Source organism: Penicillium coprophilum (assembly GCF_028826855.1).
Source record: "Penicillium coprophilum strain IBT 35676 chromosome Unknown utg000006l_segment0_segment0, whole genome shotgun sequence".
Classification (NCBI taxonomy): Eukaryota; Fungi; Ascomycota; class Eurotiomycetes; order Eurotiales; family Aspergillaceae; genus Penicillium; species Penicillium coprophilum.
The window spans coordinates 4,087,144-4,111,282 of record NW_026622725.1 but is presented as its reverse complement, the minus strand read 5'-3'; the positions used below and the strand labels follow the sequence as shown (position 1 = coordinate 4,111,282).

The 24,139-nt window shown below is 49.1% G+C and overlaps 13 protein-coding genes across 13 annotated transcripts; 7 read left to right on the top strand and 6 right to left on the bottom strand.

Annotated features, from left to right (window-relative positions):
- Nucleotides 1-62: 62 nt before the first annotated feature.
- On the bottom strand, nt 63-971 carry N7500_010546 (oxygenase MpaB family protein; the record flags this gene model as incomplete). The annotated part of the gene is made up of 1 exon (XM_056681684.1): nt 63-971. The coding sequence occupies one exon, from the start codon at nt 969-971 to the stop codon at nt 63-65; it is 909 nt and encodes a 302-aa protein (XP_056529066.1).
- A 432-nt stretch (nt 972-1,403) lies between these two features.
- Nucleotides 1,404-2,878, top strand: N7500_010545 (DUF3712 domain-containing protein; the record flags this gene model as incomplete). Its single annotated transcript, XM_056681683.1, has 2 exons — nt 1,404-1,660; nt 1,717-2,878. The coding sequence occupies 2 exons, from the start codon at nt 1,404-1,406 to the stop codon at nt 2,876-2,878; spliced, it is 1,419 nt and encodes a 472-aa protein (XP_056529065.1).
- A 957-nt stretch (nt 2,879-3,835) lies between these two features.
- Nucleotides 3,836-5,766, bottom strand: fbx15 (F-box domain protein; the record flags this gene model as incomplete). The annotated part of the gene is made up of 2 exons (XM_056681682.1): nt 3,836-5,557; nt 5,611-5,766. The coding sequence occupies 2 exons, from the start codon at nt 5,764-5,766 to the stop codon at nt 3,836-3,838; spliced, it is 1,878 nt and encodes a 625-aa protein (XP_056529064.1).
- A 1,212-nt stretch (nt 5,767-6,978) lies between these two features.
- N7500_010543 (caspase family protein) lies at nt 6,979-8,437 on the top strand (the record flags this gene model as incomplete). The annotated part of the gene is made up of 4 exons (XM_056681681.1): nt 6,979-7,264; nt 7,314-8,118; nt 8,179-8,348; nt 8,412-8,437. Coding segments are annotated over 4 exons (1,287 nt in total), but the record flags the coding sequence as incomplete, so codon positions are not given.
- Nucleotides 8,438-9,434: 997 nt separating this feature from the next.
- N7500_010542 (uncharacterized protein) lies at nt 9,435-9,920 on the top strand (the record flags this gene model as incomplete). The annotated part of the gene is made up of 1 exon (XM_056681680.1): nt 9,435-9,920. One exon carries the CDS (start codon nt 9,435-9,437, stop codon nt 9,918-9,920), a length of 486 nt encoding a protein of 161 aa, XP_056529062.1.
- Nucleotides 9,921-10,748: 828 nt separating this feature from the next.
- On the bottom strand, nt 10,749-11,423 carry N7500_010541 (uncharacterized protein; the record flags this gene model as incomplete). Its single annotated transcript, XM_056681679.1, is given in 7 exon segments — nt 10,749-10,926; nt 10,938-10,997; nt 11,085-11,119; nt 11,165-11,251; nt 11,262-11,296; nt 11,325-11,406; nt 11,418-11,423. 7 exon segments carry the CDS (start codon nt 11,421-11,423, stop codon nt 10,749-10,751), a joined length of 483 nt encoding a protein of 160 aa, XP_056529061.1.
- Nucleotides 11,424-11,453: 30 nt separating this feature from the next.
- Nucleotides 11,454-11,685, bottom strand: N7500_010540 (Major facilitator superfamily domain general substrate transporter; the record flags this gene model as incomplete). Its single annotated transcript, XM_056681678.1, has 2 exons — nt 11,454-11,605; nt 11,652-11,685. 2 exons carry the CDS (start codon nt 11,683-11,685, stop codon nt 11,454-11,456), a joined length of 186 nt encoding a protein of 61 aa, XP_056529060.1.
- A 914-nt stretch (nt 11,686-12,599) lies between these two features.
- N7500_010539 (uncharacterized protein) lies at nt 12,600-13,070 on the bottom strand (the record flags this gene model as incomplete). Its single annotated transcript, XM_056681677.1, has 1 exon — nt 12,600-13,070. The coding sequence occupies one exon, from the start codon at nt 13,068-13,070 to the stop codon at nt 12,600-12,602; it is 471 nt and encodes a 156-aa protein (XP_056529059.1).
- Nucleotides 13,071-13,820: 750 nt separating this feature from the next.
- efm7 (putative nicotinamide N-methyltransferase Nnt1) lies at nt 13,821-14,746 on the top strand (the record flags this gene model as incomplete). Its single annotated transcript, XM_056681676.1, has 4 exons — nt 13,821-13,964; nt 14,019-14,303; nt 14,431-14,604; nt 14,666-14,746. The coding sequence occupies 4 exons, from the start codon at nt 13,821-13,823 to the stop codon at nt 14,744-14,746; spliced, it is 684 nt and encodes a 227-aa protein (XP_056529058.1).
- A 390-nt stretch (nt 14,747-15,136) lies between these two features.
- On the top strand, nt 15,137-16,508 carry N7500_010537 (putative RNA polymerase II Elongator complex associated protein Kti12; the record flags this gene model as incomplete). Its single annotated transcript, XM_056681675.1, has 3 exons — nt 15,137-15,142; nt 15,197-15,550; nt 15,612-16,508. 3 exons carry the CDS (start codon nt 15,137-15,139, stop codon nt 16,506-16,508), a joined length of 1,257 nt encoding a protein of 418 aa, XP_056529057.1.
- Nucleotides 16,509-17,261: 753 nt separating this feature from the next.
- On the bottom strand, nt 17,262-19,090 carry N7500_010536 (putative C2H2 finger domain protein; the record flags this gene model as incomplete). Its single annotated transcript, XM_056681674.1, has 3 exons — nt 17,262-17,885; nt 17,928-18,222; nt 18,294-19,090. 3 exons carry the CDS (start codon nt 19,088-19,090, stop codon nt 17,262-17,264), a joined length of 1,716 nt encoding a protein of 571 aa, XP_056529056.1.
- A 2,504-nt stretch (nt 19,091-21,594) lies between these two features.
- On the top strand, nt 21,595-22,384 carry N7500_010535 (uncharacterized protein; the record flags this gene model as incomplete). The annotated part of the gene is made up of 2 exons (XM_056681673.1): nt 21,595-21,803; nt 21,889-22,384. 2 exons carry the CDS (start codon nt 21,595-21,597, stop codon nt 22,382-22,384), a joined length of 705 nt encoding a protein of 234 aa, XP_056529055.1.
- Nucleotides 22,385-22,940: 556 nt separating this feature from the next.
- N7500_010534 (palmitoyl-protein thioesterase family protein) lies at nt 22,941-23,918 on the top strand (the record flags this gene model as incomplete). Its single annotated transcript, XM_056681672.1, has 1 exon — nt 22,941-23,918. The coding sequence occupies one exon, from the start codon at nt 22,941-22,943 to the stop codon at nt 23,916-23,918; it is 978 nt and encodes a 325-aa protein (XP_056529054.1).
- Nucleotides 23,919-24,139: the final 221 nt, after the last annotated feature.

The window sequence follows — 24,139 nt, the reverse complement described above, 5'->3', positions numbered from 1 at the left end:
AGAACAGTCAGATCTCATAACGATCGGGTATATACAGACAAAGATTACATTAAAACCAATTCCTACTTCACATTCATCTTCTCTTTAAGCCGATCTTGATAAAATTTCAATGGATATGCCCGCCATTTATCAGGCATGGCCGGATAAAGAGCGACCGAAAAGCCCATCCAGGTGCGGTAAAGGGCTCGGGTTGTGACCGTCGAGCGCAGACCATAGGCATCACGCAGACGCGGGGGCAGCATCTCGGTCGTAGTTACACGTAAGAAAGGCTTCAACGACTGCACCCAACGCGGCAGATCGTTACTTTCCCGAAGATCCTTGGCAAACAGAGCTGCATCCTCTGAGACAGTCAATCGGGGGACCTGGTCATCCCAGTAAGCCCAGAATGCCTGGCGAGATTCCGGCCAGGTACCCGCAGGCACACCTAGGCAGTTCATGAGTAAAGTAAACTCGCGGTATGCACGCTGGGCACTGGCGTAGTCAACGCGGCCATAGACGCGCTGGTAAAAATCGGTCGCGGTCGCGTACAGCGTCGCCGCCATCCACAACTGTAGCGGCGGATGCTCAGCAAAGCGATTCGAACGACCGCCACCTAACAGGGGCGGCTTACCGTCCCGCAGGAGATCGATGAGAGCCTTGCGTTCGTCGCGGGTACCGAAGACCAAGCAAGAGATGTAGCTGATATGGGCCTGGAGGGCATCAATGAGCTCTGTAGCTAGCTCCTTGTGGCCGCCATGGTTGGTGCCTGCGTCGCGAATTCCAGGCATGGCAGCTTGCAGTAGCAACGTTGCGCCAGATCCTGCAAAGAGGATGCCCTCCTGAAGCATCTTAGGGAGGACTTCTAGCTGTTCTAGGGCATGAAGACGACCTGAGACGCTCGTGGTATTGCTTGCGGTCACGTCAGAGCCACTTGGAAGATCGTTGAGGGACTTTTCGTCCACTGGGGAGACGGGTGACGAAGGGATAGACATGGTTAGAGAGTTGTCAAAGGTGAAAAACGGGCCGTATATGATCCCATTAATATCTCTCAGCTTTCTCTCGCAATCTTCCCCAGAAAACGTCCCCCGCAGAACCCCGAGAAACCCCAAGAATCGTGTTCTCGGCGATGTCGATCATCTCGGCCCATGTGAATAGTGTCGCCTTTCTTAGGAATAAGCCGCGGCTGGTAGCAGATCGCCATCTCCTGAACTGCAGATCCCTTTCCCCCTTCTGCGTCATTCGCCAAAGAGAGAAATGCTCCTCCGAAAAGCCCGCTTTATTCCCTTTTTCTTGCCCATGGGGTCCCGCTTCGGTGTACAAGATACGGAGTATGGGGAGAAGGAGTCCGGGCCATACGTCTGTTCGACACAAAAATACATATACGCGGAATCCTCCCCTTTCTGACCCAAATCGACATTGTGATCATGGGCAAAAATACAGATACCCCAGCATATCTGACTTCAGATGATGCCAAATACACGCTAGGTATTCATCGTGGCCCATTGATATCCAAGCATGACGATGAAGGTGCCCAGCTCGCACAGATCGAGTCGGTCGGGGGGTTATCATTGGAGACAAGGAAGCTGAAGCGTACGGAAAAGTTTCAACGCCATTGGAAGCGATTCTGGTGTCTGCATCTTTTGGTGACTATCATCTTCCTGGCAATTTTCCTGCCTGTCTTGTGAGTGTCCCAATTGTGCCCCCAAATGACGAGCAACAACTGATTGCAGGTAATAGCTTTTTGGTTGCCATTCCAGCCATATCACAGATGGTTGTGAATAAGTCCAACCTAGTATTGGTCAATGCCTCGGTCCTAAACCCGCGACCGGACAAAATTGAATTGACGTTGTTGTCGGCATTGGATCTCAAAATTGCCCTGCCAGTACGCATTGAGCCGATCACATTAAATCTGTTCGTGCGCGATACGGGAGCAAAGAATGCATGGGGCCAGGCTACAATCGACGGCAAAGTCATCAAGGGCAACACTACCCTAGGTGTGAGCAAGGTCGAGACGCCACTGACCAACCTGGACACCTGGGAGGAGTATGTGCATAATGTTGTGTTCGAAAAGGAGACTGCGCTATCAGTCAGAGGTGTAACTAATTCGTACTTGGGTGTGCTCAAGTCCAAGGTCACCATGGACAAGGATATCATGTCACCAGGTGAGTTGAAGAAACAAATCAGAAGTGAAGCCAAAGTTGACCTCATTCCAGTGCTGGATCAATTCAAGAAATTCAGGATCGCCGACAGTGGGCTCGTTCCAGCCCGTGAAGACGGCACAAATCTAATTGGGAATGCCACGCTTCCCAACCCATCCGTATTGACTCTCGACATTGGCACAATCGTCCTCGATGTGAAGAGTGGCGACCTCGTCATTGGAAACGCCACCCTCAAAGACGTCACTATCAAACCAGGCGACAACGTCTTCCCTTTGACTGGAATCTTGGACATACACACAATGATCGAGAACCTCGGAAAGGTGCTCGCATCGCAGGCAAATGCCCTCAAGACTGGCAGCTTAGCCCTGGACACGATAACCCGAACCGTCACCTGGAACGACACCCTGGTACCATACTACACCAACGTGATGAAACAGCTTACGCTGACGGCCAACGTGCCAATCGCCGATCTGGTCAAGAACACTGTTCACAACCTGCTCAGCGGCAATCAAACCCTCACAGACATTCTCAAGTCAGGGGGCGACACAAGCAAGCTGCTAGGTGACCTCTCGGACAGCGCTGACGACAGCGACCCCGCCAGCTCAGCCTTATCAGACACATCCGACCTCGCATCAAAGATGAAGAGGAGCGTTGCGGTGCGTGATATGTTCCATGGCGCGCACCCAGTCAAACGAGATGCAATCATCGAATTGCTAGCCAGCACGTACATGAAACTGTGAAATGCCAATTCCTGTTCACTTTATTTTTGTTTTGCGTTGATGTTACCTTTTCTTTTAGTAAAGGTCTCCGATTCTGGGTTCTGTGTACATGATTGCGAAGTGCTCGCGCGCTGATGCCTAGACGATACTTGATTCCCCTTTGGATTGTGCCAATGGCCTTTTTGTTTCCCTTTCTTTGGATGGCGTTGTGGGAGTGTATCACTATCTTTATATCTTTAGAGATCAAGATGGATCTTAATGTTCTTGTTTTTTTTTTGTCGACTCCATTCCTGAGGCAGTGCATCGGCGGGCTCGTGTACTTTCTGTATACATGGCTGCCTGTCGGTCTGGGCTGAGTTGCAGATGATAATGCATGATTCGTAAATTATACGAAGATACGAACAGATCCGATTCCTGCACGTGTAGCCTGTATGCATATTGTTTCAGTGAAACAAGATGTCAGCTTGACAAGCACTCAAGCAGTAGAGTCGTGCCAAAATACATGTATCTTCGTCGAAACGTCTTGTTCGAACAAGTCCATGGCTTTCAATTTGGCAATTGGATGGTAGCCATCGAATTTTAATAAATAGACCAAAAGCCCACCTGGGAATTCTGCAGATGTCAATGTTGGACGACTATTAGGGCTTCTGGGGGAACTGCGATAGAACGGGTCATATATGCATAGATGGCTGTGGTTAATATTTCAATTGATTCCCAGGGCATCCAATTGACTGCAAGCAATATTTCAGTGGGAAATCCAAAATGAAGTTTGCTGCCCAAGGCCTCCTGAGCGCCCGAATTGACCGTCTTTAGTGCTCAGGTGGAAGCATGCACGACCTCGTATACTAGGATTACTTTGTGCTGATCTAGATTTTGATTTGTTTTTTATATTAATGTTAACTATGTATGTATATCGTCGTGTGACAGCTAATTTTATCTGACCTTTTCTAGGTTAGACTATGCAACGTTCTCCTAACATCAATCCCTTCTCCCACGCAGATGGTACCCGCGCTTGATATCCATGTAAAAGGGCGGTGCTTCTTCCACAAACTTGCGCGAGGGGAAATTCGGAGGTGGTGGCTTCAGGGTCTTTGGAAATAATTCCCCAGGATCCCGGGCATCTGCAGGAGAGGTAGCAGTAGGAAGAGACGTGGTAATAGGAAGTTGGAAATGAGGATCAAAGCTAATGAGGATAAGAGCTTGTTGATTTGGGGGAAGTCCAGGGGCATCGATCGAGTAGATGATTGAGCGTTCATCTGCAACACTTTTCACGGAACCAATGCGCGGGCCTGGACAGAGCAATTGCTGTAATGCAGGCGGGGCGTTATCTGGAGGCCACATGTGCACGCCACGACACTCGAATCGCTCCTCGGAGCCTTCGATAGGACGGCCATCTTGGTCCACCTGGGTGGGCTGGAACAGTCGGTTGCGAGGTCCCTCAATTCCCTCCTCGTCAATGGGACATTTTCGCTTGCGTGACACTGTGCGGAGGCGGATCCGATCTCGAGATCGCAGATTATCGCCGGCAGGGTCATTGACAATGTCGACAAAGGTAGATGCAGCAAGGTGGTAACTCCTGTGTTTAGTGCGAGCTGGGATGAATTCCTGCCGTTTTGTAGAGCCAGACTCGTACTCAGCATGATAATGCCGCCGCAGCCTCTTGGCAGGTCGCTCATCGTAGGGGTGTTCATTCTCAAGGTCATAGTCCATAGAGACCCAGGATGGAGTTTCGATGGCGCCCCCCGAAAGGGGCGCTAGAGCTTCTTCTGGTGTGGGAAGTCGCTGTGTGTAATATGTACGGTGGTTTTCGCTCTTGCCGTCGCGCCACTCACGGCGACATTCAAGTATGACTGGCCGGCCAGTAGTCTCATCTTTACGAATTGAGAGATCAGTCCACATCTCATTAATGGGCCCTTCTTGGTGCTCTCGCCGCCAGAAGCGACCGTTCCATTTGCGGCATTGTTCGCGAGGGGCATGACAGAGCCAATGGTAGAAAGAGGAGTGTACTTCATCATCATCTGAGGCAACCTGGGTTGAAACTGCATAGAGATGTTCATCATGCATCTCAAAACACAGTGTCTGGCCAAGATCGCCATCGACCACTCGGTCGAGAGGGAAGTTGATAGATTCATACGATTCGAGATCCACACCAGTGATAGACCACACACCATCAGAGCCATCGGCCGCAGTAAATGTGCCATACCAAATGTAGGTCCCACTGTGTCGTACGAAGATTGGTGCGGATGCTGGGATTGCCTTCTTGAGCAGGGGACGTCTCCGTCTCTGATGGGTTTCCCGCCATGCCATATCGACCACGTACAGCCCATCTTCGGTCGCATTTATCTCGGCCACTTGAAACACGAGAATATCATCACTGTAGCTTAAGAGGGTAACCCGGTCTGTTACGTCTGCCTCCACGGGAGCAGTTTCCAGCAATGTAGGGATGAACTCGCGGAGATCCATGACAAGCTCCCTGGACGCATCACCATGCACGTACAGCAGACGAATCCAATGATCAGAACGGTAACACAAGTAGCCTTGATTGTATAGAAATTCGGATCCGTAGCCTAAGCAGACCACTGAATACGGATCTGCCGTGGCGACGGCTTCGTGGATAGCAAGCCGATGCCCGACGGCTTTGCGAAACCCCGACTGGGCTGCTATGGCAGCCTGACCTTCTTTACTGTGGAGTAAGACATTCTGTCAACCGATGTCAGCATTGCAATTCGAGCGAGGGGGCTGACTTGACCTACTTCCACGGTCTTGCGGGCAATCTGTTCGCTTTGCGACAGAGAATAGAGAGCACGATTGGCGCGACTGAGGTTCACAAGATCACGGTCGTCCAGCGAGGTTGCGATCTGATAAAACACATCAAATGGAAGAGTATCCAGACTTTGTTGAGTTGTCATGACTATAAAAGTGGCCAAAGAGTCGATATTTCGGATAATCAAGGGAGAGTATCAAGCAAAAGGGGCGACTGCCATAGGGGGAAAAAAGAAAGAAAGCGAGAAGCCCATATCTCAATTTCATAAGGAAAGAACGCGATTTATGTTTTAGGAAAGTAAGATAGAAATTGAGGCTCAATGTCGCAAAAAGGAATAGTTCCACAGGCGCTACCCATGGAACGCCCCCTCTCGTACCTTGGAACCTTGGAAAAACCTTGGAAGCGTAAGAGCCTCAACTAGACCGAAGATAGCAAGTCTTGAATCTCTTAGGTCCTTAGAACATTCCAGGGCTGTTCGGAGTAAGAACAAGAGATCCAAAAGAGTAGATCTTCCCCGGCGCTCACAATTGTCATCATAGGAGGGGGGCTCAGATCTTTTGTGAGGCTCTGGTGGTTTTTTTTCTTGGTTTCGGATTACCCAAAACATCTCCGAAACATGCGGCTCATCCCGTCTCCATTTGGCCTAAGACATATATACGATCTCTCGTGACTCGGATTAGGTGGGGTCTGCAGCTTTCATTCAAGATCCTTCCACACCTGGAGGGTATCGGATCTTCGGTGCATGTGTGGCCCCCGGGGCGGCAACTATAGCGTGAATCAAAAGTTACTCATGCTATGTAATCCGCAGGTACTCCGTGATTACACAATCGTCCTCATTTCGGATAGTCCTTATGCTTTCCTTCCAACATGACAGTGTTTATCATACAGAGCCGCATTGACGCGTCTCTCCCAAGCCACCGCCTCAGTGGCAAAATGAGTCTCACGTACGCACCTCTATTCCCACCTGAATTGCCCAGCCATTCTTAGTCTAGTTCTTACAACACCGGAACTTTCTTTGGGAAACGAAGAACAATCAGGTGATGTCATCACGTGAGGATCGAAAGAAAGTCGCTGCCTAACTTAGGCAGCCTTAGGCCTTGAAAGGTTTCCAAGGGTTCCTTATTACGTAGATTATATGGCCGAATAAGAAGAGGAATTAGAGTGATTGACCTGCAGCCCTAACGGTGGATCCCATTATCTTCCAATCTCCAGACGGCGTACTTGTATACAATATCGAAATTGCCCAGGCACTAAACTTGTGTAGGGAAGGTGTAAAGGTCCCATTTGCGTGACCCACCCCATTTCAACCGAATTACTTTTAAGCTCTTCAACTTCTTCTTTTCTTTCTTCTGAAGATCACATCCGGGAGAAATGTATTATCCACCTCAGGGTCCCCCTCCTGGGTCATTTCCGGGAGGATATCAGCAACCCCCCCCAATGGCAACCCTCACCTCAGCCCTATCCCCCTCAGCCCTACGGGTATCATCGACCCCAATCATCTTATTCGGCTCCTAGTCATTCCCCCTACCCACCATCACCTTATCCTTATCCCCAACATCCTCACTCCCCTGCCCCGCCATATGGTCATACTCCATCCCCTCGCCCTCCCTCCCATCAGCATTCTCTGAGCGCTCCTCAGAATGGTAAAGTTCTATATGTGCCAAGGTTGGGGCATCACTGACCATTGAACAGGATTCCCTCGTGCAAATTCCCCGAATCTGCCCCCAGCCCCACCACAGAACTTTCAGCAATTCGGTGGAGGTGCCCCTTCCAACTACAAGTTCCAATACTCGGCCTGTACCGGTCGCCGTAAGGCTTTGCTGATCGGAATCAACTATGCTGGACAGCCTAATGCACTGAAAGGCTGTATCAACGATGTCACTAACATGTCTAACTTCCTGACCCAGAGATTCGGGTACAAGCGTGAGGATATGGTGATACTCACCGATGATCAACGGAATCCGATGAGCCTTCCCGTCAAGGCTAATATTCTCCGCGCCATGCAGTGGCTTGTCAAGGATGCCCAACATAACGATTCCTTGTTCATTCACTTCTCTGGCCACGGAGGCCGTACTCCCGATCTGGATGGAGACGAGGACGATGGATTCGACGATGTCATCTACCCACTCGACTATCGGGTCGCTGGTCATATTGTCGACGACGATATGCACGCCATCATGGTGCGTCCACTGCGGCCGGGAGTGCGATTGACGGCGATCTTCGATTCGTGCCACTCGGGCACTGCATTGGATCTGCCGTATGTCTACTCGACCCAGGGTGTTCTCAAGGAGCCCAACCTGGCCAAGGAGGCCGCTCTCGACTTGTTCAGTGCATTCAATTCGTATGGACAAGGTGATTTTTCTAGTGTCGCCTCCACGGCGATCGGGTTCTTCAAAAAGGCGGCCAATGGCGGGTCCGCTCGTGAGCGTACAATCATGACCAAGACCTCTCCGGCGGATGTAGTGATGTTTTCAGGGTCCAAGGATACACAGACCTCGTACGTGATGTTTTGAACATGTTTCAAAAACAAGCAGAATCCAAGCTCACCCCGAAACAGGGCCGATACGTTCCAAGACGGGCAAGCGCGTGGTGCGTTGAGTTGGGCGTTTATCAAATCATTGCAGCAGTGGCCCCAGCAGAGTTACCTGCAGCTGTTGAACACGATCCGAAATGAGCTGGAGGGCAAATACTCCCAGAAACCGCAATTGAGCTGCAGCCATCCTCTGGGTAATTTTATTCTTTCTCTCTCTCTCTCTCTCTCGATTCCCTGATCCCGCTGACTCAAGATAGATGTCAATCTCCGCTTTGTAATGTAAGCGGAGAGCCCTGGAGGGTTTGCGGGAACACTTTGATGACATTGAAATGTAGCAAATGAATCTGATGACCGGGAATGTTACCATCTTGTAGTATTGTATTGTAATAGAAGAATCATAATAAATCCGATCCCGCATTTTCCACTGTGGACTTGTGGCTGTGGCTGTGGATCTCTCGGCAAAAAAAGTATCCAAATGTTTTTTCTCCTTTTCTTTTTTCTTTTTTCATTTTTCTAGTTCTATTTTCTTTTTTTTATCCTTTTGATATTTAATACTCCGTACAGACCTCAGTGACTATATATAAAGTGAGTAAGACATCAAAAGTCTTGAATCATTCATGTCTCAGAATTCTATAAAAAATAAAAATAAAAATAAAAAAGTATAAGATGGCGCCATTCCCCTGAGTGGAAAGAACTCCACAGTTCCCGGTGGGAACCGTGGAAGCACTGTCGCTGCCCCTTGGTACTCAATGTCGCACGGGCTAATTCTTTGTTTTGGCGTCGAGGACGTGGAAAAGAATGTGCAAGAGAGTGTCGGTATGGAGTAGAATATTCTGCTAGGGGCTTGATCGGGATGGCAGTGCGTATACATCTACGTGTGTCTCTCATCCACATGGTCCTTTCGATATACCGGATTGACGTACTCCCCCATCTGTGTCCATCTGTGTACTCCGTAAATGGTGTAAATATCATCTAATAATAGTCAATTGTGATATACTACCCAGTCAACTCCCACTAAATTACAAGTCATCTACGTGTTACGGAACTAAGTGTGTCGTTTCTGATCCACTTTCGGTCTTTTTCAGAATTCCATCTGAATACGGGCCCTCTTTGGGCTTCTTCTCTTTCTCTCTTTTTCTCGTTCGGACACATCACCTTTCGAGATCATGTTAACTTCATCTGCACACAGTGGCTATTCCTCCAGTGACTCCTCTGAGCCTCACACTTCTCCCTATCAACATCCCCCCGCATCTACAGTGTCCCTCAACTCTCGCCGAACAATGACGGTCAAATACCCTCGGTTTTACTCTTCCCCCATGGACCAAGAGACCGACTCAACCCCTCTACAAGTCTACGGCCTAGAGCAGCGAGAACCTTCTATCTACGACAAACCTCCCAAACTATTCCGGCGAGTCTCACACGTCCTAGGCGATATCCGTGAAGACTTCTCCATGGACGCTCGCCAGACCACCGAAAAGCTCAAGCGTCGCTCCACCATGTTCTCCGACGGGCCAGGTTTGAGTGCTCCCCCATCACTCTCAGCGCCAATGACATCCCATGGACCCCCGCGGTCGCGGCCAATGTCCATCATCTCATTCGACAACTGGTCCGGTCCGAAACGGGGAATGAGCCAGCGAATCTCCCGCCGCCTGTCGGTTTTCTCTTTGCGGGGTAAGCCTAGCACCAAGGGGGCCAGTATCTCCTCGCCGAATCTGATCGGTTCATCAACGCAATACGGAAACAGGAGTCAAGCTTCATTCATTTGACCGAAACAATCATAAAAAAAAAAAAGAACGCCACCGCATCTATGAACATGGGATCGACCAAGTCATCCTACGATACACGGCTACTCATACACGGGGAAGAGGGGCCACGGTATAATCATTCCTTTTGCGCAATTTTCATTTCTGCTGCTATATCCATCAGTTACTGGGGGGCCCAGCGATCATATTTTGATTTTGTTTCATCGCTAGTTCATGGAGATTTTGTATCTTCTCTCTGACTTGCGCATAGCTCGGTGTTTTGGGATGGAATTTTGGATTTCCGGCTTTTTGGCTTTCTGGATTATGTGAATTGGTCTCTTGACAGATCAGAATAATACATCATATACAAAGCCCCCTTGAATGCTACATTGTTCTCGAGTCCAATAAATCGCACGCTAATTGCGCCACCATGCAGCCGGCATTTCACTTTAAACTAATCAACTGCCGGACTAACGTGCGCCAGCCCGCCAATGCCTAAAAATTAACGTCTCAAAACGTCCGGTGATTCTAAATGCGACCGCGATATGAAACTGAAATTGAACTCTCAAGTGCCCCGTCAAAGAACGGAGATGCCAAGATAAAAAGAATGATCGGGGGAGGTACGGTAAATTAGCCGTATTTGGAATGACCCTGATTTGTTAGAAAGAATGCTTGGATCTAAGACGGATCCAGGAATAGAAGATCAAAAAATCAAGGAGTCCAGCACCGGACCTGAATATGGAGATTCTTCCCACGATGCTATCCTTTCGCGTGTTGGGCGGATTCTCTACCAGTCCAATTTGTTACTGACATACCTAACCACCTAGTATGCCATAGCATTAATTTTAACTGTTATGCCGCGTCGATAGGGATTGCCCTGCCAGTCACTCTCTTGAACTCTTCATCTTCGCGCTCAGAGTATTTCTGCGGGCGTTCTTGGCAGATGGCCTCCGGGTCTCCAGAAACGATCAACGATGGGTTGGTGCGATCAGAGGCATCAAGAGCCTCACTCCGGCTGGCTACAATGAAACTAGGAGAAACGACGAGGGAGAGTGTTTAGATGTACCCGTCTCTAGGTCGAAGTAGAGGATACCTCCAGGGCTAGGTAGGTAGGAAAGTAGAATTAGTCATCGTCCGGAGGGAAAAAAAAGAAAGTCAATGAGGTATGTCCGCCAGTTAGTTACCTACCAGCCGGTAGCAGTTTTGGCCGCAGCACCCTTTGCCTACATCGATAGGGAGATGATTTCAGTGGGATATAACCAAGGCACCCCCAGCATACCAGTACCAAATACCCCAAAGTACAGGAAGAAAAAGGCGACCGAGGCATTGTCGTATACACTACCGTTATCACTGGTCTCAACATACCGAACCAGCAGAGTAATAATCAGGAAGCATGCGATCTGTTCAAAGGTCGAAAGATCAGCCCACGGCGACCCATGCGCTCAATCAAAAGCACAGCTACACCCGAGAAAATGAGGTAGGAGACGCCGTTACAAGCCGACAATACCTCCTACAATATACTGCCATGATTGTAGTTCCCAGCATAATAGCTTTCTGTCAGCCCAGATGCTCACCAACGGTACAGGCGATAATAGCCCCCAAGAAACAACCAATCTCATATACGGCAGTCACCGTGGACGGGGCGGTTGTCTTTGTAGATCCTACCAGATCATGGCTTTCGAGGAAATCTTGTGTGATCACAACGCCGCCTGAACTGAATTAGGGTCTAAGGTTGTACCATTTTCCAGTACTCACTGAACATTCCCTGGTCATAACCAACTAAGGTCATCTCAGTTTCGCATGCCACCTAACATATAACATGATGGTTTCAACCAACTCCTATAGTCACCCATTCCCCTGTTTACCCGAAGTAGGGCTTTTTCTGTAAGACGGTAGTCATATAGGTAAATCAAAATCGGACATCCACGTATGGGATTTTATTCCTGATATAGTACATACAAGATATAGACAGAGCTTCAGATCACAAATATTCAAAAGACTCCGGGGTATGAGCTCCCGAAGCTCCCGAAGTCTGGGGAGGAACGCGGGGAAATCCCATCCCAAAAGGGTATCCCGTAGTATACCATAGGACCTGATCGTCTAATCTGGATGCCACATATAGACAGATGGATTTGCCTTATGGGATGACCGAGGCCCTTGCGTCCCTCGCTTATTTGATTGCAATGGAAAGGACTACGTCGGCTATCATTGCAGTTTTGATTAATCCAAATGAGCAAGTAGGGCTAAATCAACCTGAGATCAGGTATATGTTGTAAGTGGACCTCTCTAGACCTCGGTATATCCAGGTTAAGTGGGATACTTCTGACTACGCCTTTATCCATTTGTTGGAAATGTATTGTCCTCGTTTTTTCTTAAAAAAAAATGGATATTGTATGTCTCATGAGTAGATGATATGAGGGCTGTAAGCCCTAAAATTAACCGGGAAAACACCGTCTGAAAGCAACACTGAAATCACCCAAAGCATCGGAAGAATGCAAGTTTGCGCCTTCCGGTAGCAAGCTAGCAAGCGGCCTCTGCAAAACCCATAATCCCAAATTTAAACCCCCACGTATGATACGCCATAGTAATCCCGAATCCCGACTCTAGAGACATGGAGCCAGTCCATGTGCCCCGGGGATGCACGTGCAACCGACATCTCCATCCCCGACCTGGGTCCTGCCCTATCTAGCCGTAAAACCTCAATCACAGAGTGACACTTTCGAGATCACGCATGACAATACCCATCTGAGCGCGCTTGGCTGCCTCGGCAACGAGATTGAAATCCTGCAAAAAGGGTGCTGTGGCAGTCGGACCCCCGAGGCCATTGATCTGGTGGGGATAGGCATCGGAGGTGGGTGCCGGAGCGGGGGCTGCATTCATAGGTAATACTGCATGGGTGTTGGCTGCGGGGGCGATGGGAAGGGGATTCGGGTTGGATGCGTTGCCAAATGCTTGTGACAAGGGTTGCATGGGAGGGGCGGAGGTCTGCGGGGAACAGGCAGTTTGTAGCGAGGGCGTGAACACCTGCCTAGTGGCATCTGACGCGGCCTCTAGAGTACTTTGAGCCGGGGCCATGGTGGAGTGTCCAGTAGAAGGGTCGAGGGTCGAGGAAGAGGTATGGAAGGTAGATTGGAGAGGTGCTTGAGGGTAGGTTGTCCGCAGATTCGAGTCCATGACGTGACTAAAGCGGTCCGATCTTCAAGATGCAACAAAGAATAGGTCGCAGTGTACTTGACAGTGGACGTGGGGGAGATTGGTAGATGGGGGAGGGGGTTGCTATGGACAAAAGGTGTGAAAGGGAGAAGAGTGGAAAAGAAAGCACAGTGGCAAGGAAATCGAAGCCGCTCAATCGACCGAGGATGCAAATTGCGAGGCTAGGACAGATATCGATGGGGTGATTTCCACTAAGCAGATCCCGACCAAATCGATCAAAGTGAAAGAAAATGAACAGTCTAGATGAGAGTCAAATATTTAAGAGATTCACATCTCTCTCAGGGGTGCATATGACCTCTTGAAGGCCAGCAGTTTTTCTCTCGCGGTCCCCGAGATTTGCCCGCGTATTGTGACCGTATCGTACTCCGTACGGTATTGTATCTCCACGTCTTTATTCTCCGCATCACGTGGTATTCACGTGACTCTATCTAAGCTCACAAGTGTCTACCTAGGTATAGAATGTGACAATCCTCTCCAAAGAAAATGCAACTTTTCGGTTTTTTTTTCTTCGAGTCAAGTCAAAGGATATTGTCTGATTGTGTACAGATCCCGGAATCTCTAATACCTCGGGATCCCGAGAGATCCGGTAATTTCTTGCTCCCGTTAGCCCACTTTATTGATGCCTAAGGCAACTGACCTCGGGATACGATAAGAAATAGATAACGGATATTGATATTTTTTCCCCCTCCATAGCATTAAAAGTGATATACCATGGACGACGAATTTGCTGCGGGAGATCTGTTCCAGGATCCCGAAGGGTACTATCCTGAAGATGCTCCGCCCACATTTGCCGAGCATTGCATGCTATCGGGCCAGATAGTGCGCGTCCGTCTTGTGGGCGACCACCCCCTCTATGTATGATATCAATTGACATGACCCAATGAGATGCCGACTTACTGAATTTGACAGGGAAATCTACTATGGAATGCTGGCCGAACCAGCTCCCATTACATTGAGGAGCACTCCGAGGATCTCATCCGAAACAAGGATGTCCTTGAGATCGGTGCCGCAGCAGGCGTTCCCAGCATCGTGAGCGCCATTCAGGGTGCCCGGACGGTGGTATTGACCGACTATCCAGACCCAGACCTAGTTGAAAACATGAAGTACAATGCAGAGTTGTCAGCCAACGCCATTCCTGCGAGGGAAGATGGAAAGCCCCGCCTTCACGTCGATGGCTACAAATGGGGCAGTGATGTGAGCCCGCTGCGGGCATATCTACCCCCCTGCTGCCGATGGCTCTCCCTCTTTGTTTGACGTCTTGATCATGGCGGATGTCGTATACAGCCACCGCGAGCACCCGAATCTGATCAAGACCATGCAGCAGACTTTGAAGAAGGACCCAAACTCTGTTGCTCTGGTCATTTTCACCCCCTACCAGCCCTGGTTGTTGCCCAAGACCGAACAGTTCTTCCCGTTGGCCGAGGCGAGCGGTTTCACCGTCACCAAGATCTTTGAGAAAGTGGTGGATGCGGTGCTGTTTGAGGAAGACCCTGGCGTAAGTTTACATTCGAAAATTCTCTTCTGGATTATGTCCATGGTCCTAACTTTTTTTACAGGACGAAAGGCTCCGAAGAACCGTGTTTGGATATGAGATCCGATGGGCGCAGGATCAATTGGATTCATCCAAAGCCGTTTGAAAGTTGATTTAATACCCCGGCCTACTTGGAACGATGACATGATAACATGACAAAAGTTGGATAGATTTTATATACATTGAATTGATTTCTACCACTGTTCTATAACGGATAAGGCACCTGAGCTAGATACTTCTGCCATATACTTCAGGCCTCAGTTTCACTTTACTTGGTTACAGCCTTCCATTGTTGCTTTATCTTCATCCTATATTCACCTGGATAGCATCGAATTTGGCATCTATATCAATTTTTTTAAAAAAAAAGTATTCGAATTTTAATGACAGCCGTGGCATAGATTCGTTGGGTATACTCCGTAGATGCGGGTCACATGCCACTACCCCCGCAAGAAAAAAAAAAAAGCCCGCCTGAACAAACACCGCGACAACTAACACGATGCCGGTACGTCGAAAAAATCCATTCACATTCTACAATTCCTGACAGATATCTATTCAGCTCGTTGTTTTAACGGGATACCCCTGCTCTGGTCTCACCCACCGCGCCAATCAACTCGCATCTCTGTTCGAGAAACACCAAGATGAAGTATTCGCAGCGGCCGAAGCAGGCGCGCAGGTTTCGTTGAAGTCTCGATACAAGGTCCATGTGGTCGCTTCACACGATTCCTCCCACCCACGAATTGTCTACGACCATGCCCGCACCGAGAAGGAGGCGCGCGGTGTCGCCTACGCGAGAGCCAAGCGCGTGCTCAAGCGGGACAGCATTGTTATCCTCGACGGAATGAATTATATTAAAGGATGGAGATACCAACTGTGGTGTGAGGCGAAGGCTGCGCAAACGACATGCTGTGTGGTATGAGATTAGAACGTGCAAAATGAATTACAACACCCAATGACTGACGAGTCTGTTACAGGTTCACGTTGGAACACCCGTCGACCAGTGCATCGCCAACAACGACGCCCGACTGCGCCGAGACGCCAGAAAAGAAACGGACGCACAGACACCGGATGCGCAGACCTCCAAACCCGAAGATACCTCCGCACTCGACTCCGTAGAGACTACCGAGGACACCGAGGAGGCCTACCCATCCGAACTGCTCAACAATCTCATCTTTCGCTACGAGGAACCAAGCACCCACAGCCGATGGGATAAGCCCCTGTTCACAGTTCCCTGGGCCGATGCAGAACCCCCGGTGGCAGATATATTCGAAGCCTTGACAGGCGTAGTCATCCCATCAATGGAAAGCGCCACCGAAACACCCATCCCAAGCCTAATAGAATCCCTCACATCCACCACCATCTCAGACGTTGCCAGCACAGCAACAGGCACTCGAGGTGGTGGCCGCAGCGGCCTCTCCACCCGCGCCCGAATCATCCCACACCAAGCCACTGTCCAAGCAGCAGCAACAGACTCGAACGCAATGTACGCAATGGAAAAGCGGACGTCAGCAGTTATAACTGCAATCCGCAATTTCACTCAGTCCTACCCGTCCGCGCATGTAGCGCTTGCCCAGAGCAGTCGCCCCGATGCAATCGCGATTGAGGTTCCGGATGCAACTGTCCCCATCCTTGTCCCATCTCATGTCGCCATGACAGGAACAACGGATGAACTTGCCGCTGCCGGTGGAGTTCTGGCTCTCCCGCGGCTGCAGAGGCTGCGTAGGCAGTGGATTGGCTTGAATAGATCGTATATTGGCCGGGGTCATGGTAGTGGAGGCGGTGCACTGACGGCTGATCAGATTGGGGATGCATTTGTGCGGTTTCTCAATGCTGAGTTCTCGGGTGTGGTTGCGGAGGCTGCTGAAGAATAAATATGTACTTTGCATTTGAGTAGGATCAGATAGATTAGATGTCTTTTTCATTACTAGAAAAAGTCTGTTGGTAGTTACGAGACAACGAGGTTATGACTTGGATACGGTTCAGATCTACATGTACGGTTGAAGGATTGCAAAAGTAAAAGTCATTTCAAACAGAATACAAGAACGCAATACCTATCTCTATCAATATCAACAAATCAAATCCAACCAATTGGACAATACATGACTATATCTCTCTCTTCTGTCATTCTTCTCCTTTTTGAAACACTGTATCCCGCTTTGCTGTGTCCTCCGCATAAGTTTCGGGTCTTTCGTGTTATTGGGATAATTTTATCCATGGATCTAGAGGGCAGCCCAAGGAGCTCAGAAGCCCTTAGTACTGAATCCAGATCCACATGTGGTGAGTAGCTTGAGATCCGGGGCAGATCACAAACTCTCAAGCGTGGGGTGGGTTTCCACGCTGGGTCCTATCCAGTTCCTGGCCGTGATATCCATTTTGGAATCGGATTGTCCCTGTCCGATGGGATCAGGCTGAGACAATCCTTTGGCCGAAGTCCACTTGTATACTCGCGAGCGATCGCACCGGGTTCCTCCGTGTATTGAAAGTGCCTGGCCAGCAAGCAGCACGGTCTAAGCCGTGGAGTAAAAAGGAAATCAAGAAAAAGTCCTCCCGTGAAGTTTGTTCATATCGTTCTAAAGAAAACCGCTGTTCTCCTCCAGGAAGGAGGTCTACAGCTCCACAACCCTTCAAGGCAATCCATTGGGCATGTGGGAAACTGCCTGGCTGGTCTCAATCTGGCGGTAGTTCATCCCCAAGGTGAACAGTTCCTGGAAACTAGCGTTGACCTTCTCGTGCATGGCAATATCCTGAGGGGAAATGTTACTCAGCTCCTCGAGCAGACGTGAGCGGCACTTGAAGAAGTTCTGTTCGGCACTCTGGAGACGCTGTCCAAGGCTGGCGGAAGTTTGAGTGGCCTTGATGGAGCCAGCCTGGGAGTGGACGGAGCGAGTACGTTTCATGGTGGGAGCCGGGGTGGCACCGGTGACTCTTCTCTTGCGGCCAGTGGGTTCCTTCTTCTTGATCTGACCTGCGCCGGGCGAGGTCTCTGGCGAGCTGTGGCGCTCGGATGTGGCATAGTCATGGACACGACGCATATGGTCGTAAAGGTTCCATCTCCTTGGGAATCCATTTCCTGGAACGGCGCGTTCACAGCCATCCCACAGGCAGAGGTGGGGGTTATCTCCATGGCCATGTAGTCCGTGGGCTTCACGTTCGTGGCGGAACAGACAGGCGTTGGAAGAGAAGCGCAGCTGTGCATCAATGCACGCGGGAACCTTGCAGCGGTAGGGCTTCAGATGGGAATCCAGGTACTTGCTGTTAGATGATCTCGGTTAGTTGGGTTCAGATTTCACCAAAAGTTTCATCACGGGGAGGACTTGCTGGTAAGCGCATTTTTGCGTGGTGGGTGGGTGGTTGCAGGGCTTCTCTCCAGTTGCAAATGGGCAGTAGTATTTTCCATCGCTATGTGTGGACATGGAATAATATTGGTGCTCTCGCGGGTTGCGAGCCTCAACACCTTCCTTGGATCTCTGGCGGGTTGGCTCTCTCACTGGGAGAGTGGGGAAGAAATCGGGATCACTCTTTGCTTGATGTTGAGAAACAGCGGGCAATGCTGAACGGCGGGATTGCTTTGAGGGTCTGATTGTCCTGCGATATTGTGGTTAGGTTTCTGATGAAATGTTTGTGTCTCCCAGTGTATCAGTCTTTCTGACACTCACCTATTGAGGTCTCTGTCGCTAAGAGAAGAGCTGGGAAATAAGGGTTCCGCTGGGTGGAGTCCATGAGTCGTTCCAATGGGCGATGTGGTAAAGTCTCCGAGCAGTGCATCATCGGAGGTCATGAATGAAGTGTATCCGGCGTGTGAGCAAGAAGAAGTAACAGACATATCATTGCTAGCGTCGGTCAGTGGTGGAGAGACTGGGACAGTCTGGAAAAGACTCGACGAGAATTGTTCCATGGTAGTTCCTTGGTAATGGGAATCAGGTATCATTGGAGTCCACGACTCTGGGCCTGCGATATAGTGACCGTCCTCGGTACTGTGAGAGCTGTGTCCAATGGAAAGAGCATCATCTGGAGTGCCATTACCGACACAGACATCATTTTCAACAGAAGAGAAATCCAGGAAGGAGTTATAAAGATCCCGGGTCATTTCATGGTCATTCATGTCAGGGACTGCTGGGAAGTCCACGCCTGGGTACATAACATCATTTGGTCCGACCGTGGGGGTCATCAGCTGCTGAGACAGCGAGAAAGAAAGCATTTGCACCTCGGATGAGTCTGGTTTGGAGATAGCCTGGTCAAGGGATTCTTGGCGGTTCATTGTCCAGTCTTTCATGTCCTGTGGATTTCCATGGGCTGTACGGATACTTGAGCACAACGAGGAGTTGTCATGGCTCGACATTTCATCATCCTGGATTGATCTTGAGGCCATATTTGAGATTCCTGAAACCATGGAAGTACGCATGGACTGTGAGATGGAGACTCGGTCAGAGTCGCTGCTGGTCCTTGAAGACATTGTGTGGTTGTATGATAGAACACTGTAAACGAAGAGTTAGTATCTACTAATCTTCATCGAACAATGAAATAAAGCAAAGCAGAAAAGAAAAGAAAGGCAAAACGAAAAGCAAAAGCAAGAGCTCCATGGACCAGAGATAATTCTTATCGAAGACCTAGTGAGAGTCAGTAATTAGACCAGGGGTCGCGTCACGATTACTTGTACGCACCAGACTCGCTGTTGTGGGATTGAAAGTTCCTTGGTCGACCATGGATTATCGTGAGGTCCAGGTCAAAAGTGTTGTGTCTATGTTCAGGTCCAGGTCTGTTGTCAATCCAAAGAGTACTAGGTAGTGCCAGGGTGAGGAGGAACAATTTCATCATGGCCGGAATTACTATTGGGTTGAAGCATCATAATCCAGGCAATTCCAGATAAGTGAAAACAGAAGTCGTTCATTTTTGTGGCCAGATCAGGTAGGTACACAGTGGCCAGGTTCCTTAAAGCAAAATGGCCCAAGCAAGAGTTCAAAGCGGATGCTTTAAGAGACCATAAATGACACGGAGCAAGCACATTAGCTTGAAAGATTCCTCAGTCGTTTCCTTGGGGTAAAGTGGTTTCATTATTGTTGAGAGAAAGTGGCCATAGTAGCATAAGATTTCCAGGCAAAGAGTCATAATTTGTCCTTTAAGGGTTCATGTGGTTCATTCCAGGGGCGTTGTTTCCAGAGGCATTGGATTCCAAGGGTAAATCAAAATCCGCACTCAATACTCCGGTCTTAGAGTTGAGGCAATGTCAAAAAAAAGAAACATCCCTGGTAGTCCAGTGGCAGTGAAAGTCGGGCGATTTGAGTGTGCAACATTAAACACATCTCAAAGAGATTCATTCAGCAGGTGCTGAAGCCAAGTATCATCGGCAGTGGTTCCTTATTCATGGTCGCCATTAAAAAAAAATGGCCAAAAGTCCGGTGTGGGAATAGGTCTAAGGTCCTTGGATCCTGGGCAAGAGGTTGTCGATATCCTTGGCAAGCACAATTGACAGTGGTACAGGTCCAGAAGACAAAAGGAAAGAAAATAGCAACGCATAGGAGAACCAATTGTAAAGAAAATGTGACGGGAGCTACCTATTGTGTTTGTCGAAGTGTGGGCAGACTAGAGAAAAGCCTGGGAGATAACAAGAAAACAAATCCTGTCCGGGAAGTATGTGGCAGAGAGAAAATCCTTGTGGCAGTGATTGAATCAAAAACCAGGGTGTCTTGGGTTAAGAAAGAGAAGTTGTCCTTGGTCCAGGGACTGAGTTGTTGTGTGTTGTGAAAAGAGAAGTATATATAAAAGCGTGGGGGTAGTTGCACAATCACACAAGGTAGTTGTAGAAAAGGGGGTATCCAGATAGTTAAGGAGGAAAGAAAAAGAGGAAATAGAATCAAGAAGGGGGATCAGCGGCCTTTTAGCACGCACACAAACGAAAAGCTCGGACTTTGGAGGGTCTGTGGGCCATCAAAAATGGCGTGTGCCAGCCTCACATTGCGCAGGAGACGAGTGCGCTGTTGGCACCCTGAGAGCCAGTGCTGCAGACTGGCGGTGATGGCACCTGCAGATTAGGGGGTGTTTGTTTGACTAGTGGAGGGATACCTTCTAGCGGTGAGACGGGCTCGGCGTCTCGAGTGCTTGGCGAGAAGTTATGATTGGTGATAGAAGACAGGATGCTGCAGGATGATGTCCGAATTGGACGATCGGCAGGTGCATTCGCGTGTTCGATGAGATGTACAGCTTGGTTGCACCTGGACCGAGTATTGTATGGAGGAGAGAATCCCACGTCGAAGCGCCACGGAAAGTATACCTGCAGCATGAGGTCACCTTGTACAGCGTTCAGACTCGAACATATATATTATATACGTAGTGAAACACGGAGAAATAAATGGTAAATGATAAATGAATGAATAGTAAATGTGTAAAGAAATAAAATATACGGCTAAGATTACTGGACAACGGGACGGGGCGAGCCAGAGAGCCAGACCCACGTTGGGCAGCAATGCAGATTTCCCTATTTTCAGGTCTTTTTCTGTCAGTTAGCCAGGTTCAAAAGAGATGGTGTATGAGAGAGAAAAAGGATATCAAGGTTGACAAGATCAGAAATTGAAAGATGGAATATGTTTTCGTTCAGCAATCCGAAGATCTCAGGTGAACTATGCTTTAATATTGGTTGTTCATCATAAAAGGCAAATGCCCTTGGGAAACCAAGTAAAATCAAATAAAAACAAAACCAACAATATGCTTACCTGTTAGCGGGAAGAGTCGGATGGATGAGCTGTCATGAAACACAAGTCATACAAGTCATATTCGAGACGGTGGCAGTCAGGGATATGATTGACGGAGAAAAGGAGCGTGAGACGAAAAAGATTTTTGTACGTGAGGTCACGTGTGTATATGTTTGTATTGTTTACACTGTTTCCATCATGAGCAAACACTCACATCCTCCCCGATGTCACTTGTGGAGGCTTATCCACTCCCCACTATCCATTCCTTGGCATGATGAATTGGACAGGCGGCCAGCTGCAGCGTCATCACAATCGCTCAGGCCTGTTGACCAAGACTCAGAAACAAAATTTCGCCAAGTCAAGACTCCAAAAGGGCACGGTCGTTCCCCCGCCTTCGCCATTCAGTAACTTTCCTGATATTGGATTCAAGGGCTCGAGCACTAGGAAAAAAGATGAGAAAGCAGAGACAAATGGAAATCAGTCAGTCAAGAACTGTTGATTGCTTTGACTTTGCTTCTGATCGACGTGGGGGCCTCGTACTAACCCATGATTGCGCTGGTTCTAGGGTTACAGAAAAGCCAGCCTCACATTTGACTGGTGATCAATCCTCTCATAGTGGCAGCGGATTGAGCGAGGTCAAGCGCCAGCTGCTAAAGGAACCTGATTGGGCAGCCGTGTCTGTCACACGTCCACTCGAGCTTGCATTTACATCCGTGGAGGAAGTCGAGCGGTTTGGGAAGCGACGAAAGCTAAATGACAGGGACAGAAAACGTCTGGTAGCAGCTAACAACAACAAATCTACTTTTTTTGAGTGGCCCAGACACCCACAAAGAAGCAGAAATTCATCCTCGGTGATCGATACCATCGAAGAAGACATCCTTTTTGAGTTCAACGGACGACCAGTGGCGCAATCCAATGGCAGCTCAGGGGCGGTCCTGAACAGCATGTCATCACAGCCAATGTTACTTGATCATGAAGTATCTTCCATTGCGGACCAGGACCTGGGCAAAGAAAACTTGACAGCTACCTGGATTACCAGTCTCTTTCCCTGTTCACAGTGACTTCGGTGCAGGACTAAGATCCAGCAGTGTATAATTTTCAGTACTCATTGCCATTCAAAGAGTCAGAAAGCCAGAATTTCAGAATTTCAAATGAATGGCATATGTTTTAGAAGTCCAGATATTATATGGGTGTCTACGGGGAAGTATATCTCTCACTCGATGCGGAACCCTCCTTCTCTAGGTATCCTACTATTCACATTGTAAACCAACAGTAACATGGCAGTCCCGTTAAATTTTTCTGAGGTCCGCAGGCATCACCGCCTGAGGCACCTGAAGGGAAACGATCAGTCCATTATACCAGGGATGGATCACTAAAGTCCCTCAATCCAGCCGATTCCGCTGCCTGGTTTGTTCGACATGTACCTAGATTATTATCGTTCATGCTCCTGCATATATAATGTACCTGTTATGTGTTTTTATAGATCTAAATTGCCGCATTCGGTCATCACATGATTGGTACCTGGTGAAACCAACGTCATTTCTGTCTCCACAACCATCCCCAGTTATCAGCGGCGCGGACATCGTGAAAATCACTTGACAGTTCCATCATTGAACCATGCGTACTATAATATTTTTGGCCACACTGGTCACCAACGCTCTCTCGGTCGCTCTCCCATGGCAATCTGCCGAAGATCCAGCCAGCGGAACCCAACTGCCTCTCGTGATCTGGCACGGTCTGGGCGATGACTTCGAACGTGAAGGGCTCACTGAAGTTGCCAAACTAGCCGAAGCCACCAATCCCGGCACATACGTGCACCTCATCCGACTCGCCAATGATGGCAGCGGGGACCGCTCCGCAACCTTCTTCGGCAACGTAACGGAGCAAATCGCCCTAGTCTGCGAACAGCTCGCCGCAGACCCAATCCTCAGTACAGCGCCTGCCATCAACGCGCTAGGCTTCTCACAGGGTGGTCAATTCCTTCGCGGGTACATCGAGCGGTGCAACACCCCACCCGTCCACAACCTCGTCACATTCGGCAGCCAACACAACGGCATCTCAGCGTTTGAGTCGTGTGCCTTTGACAACTGGTTTTGTAAAGGGGCTGAGGAACTACTACGGTCGGGACGGTGGACGAGTTTTGCACAGTCGCGGGTCGTGCCGGCGCAGTACTTCCGGGACCCGGAGGAGCTGGACTCGTACCTTGAACACAGCAATTTCCTAGCGGATATCAACAACGAGCGCGCGGTCAAGAACGAGACATACAAGAAGAATCTTGCGTCACTGAATCGGTTTGCGATGTTTATGTTTGAGGAGGATACCGTTGCTGTTCCTAAGGAGAGTGCTTTCTTCTCCGAGGTCAATGCCACTACTGGTGAGGTGACGCCTCTCCACGAGAGGCCGATCTACAAGGAGGATTGGCTGGGGCTGAAGCAGCTTCATGAGCAGGGGAAGCTAGATTTCAATACTGCTCCTGGTCAGCATATGCACCTGTCTGAAAAGACACTGCGCAAGGCGTTTAAACAATACTTTGCTCCGCTGGAGGAGTCAAGTCCTTCGGTACCTGGTCTCGTTGTGCAGCAGCGTGGGCTTTGATCGCTCTCTCATCTTGGGCGTTTTATTGTATCATATGATATCCCAACTGCGTGTGCTTCATCATTCATATACCACTATATCAAAATCAAAGTTCAATTCGATGCCGCACATGGTTACCTAGTTATACATGTATAAAACTACAACGTCTTGCTATGTTCATTCTAACACCGTCTATTTTATGTCTACCGGCAATGCAGCTATGTAGATACACCACGCTGCGA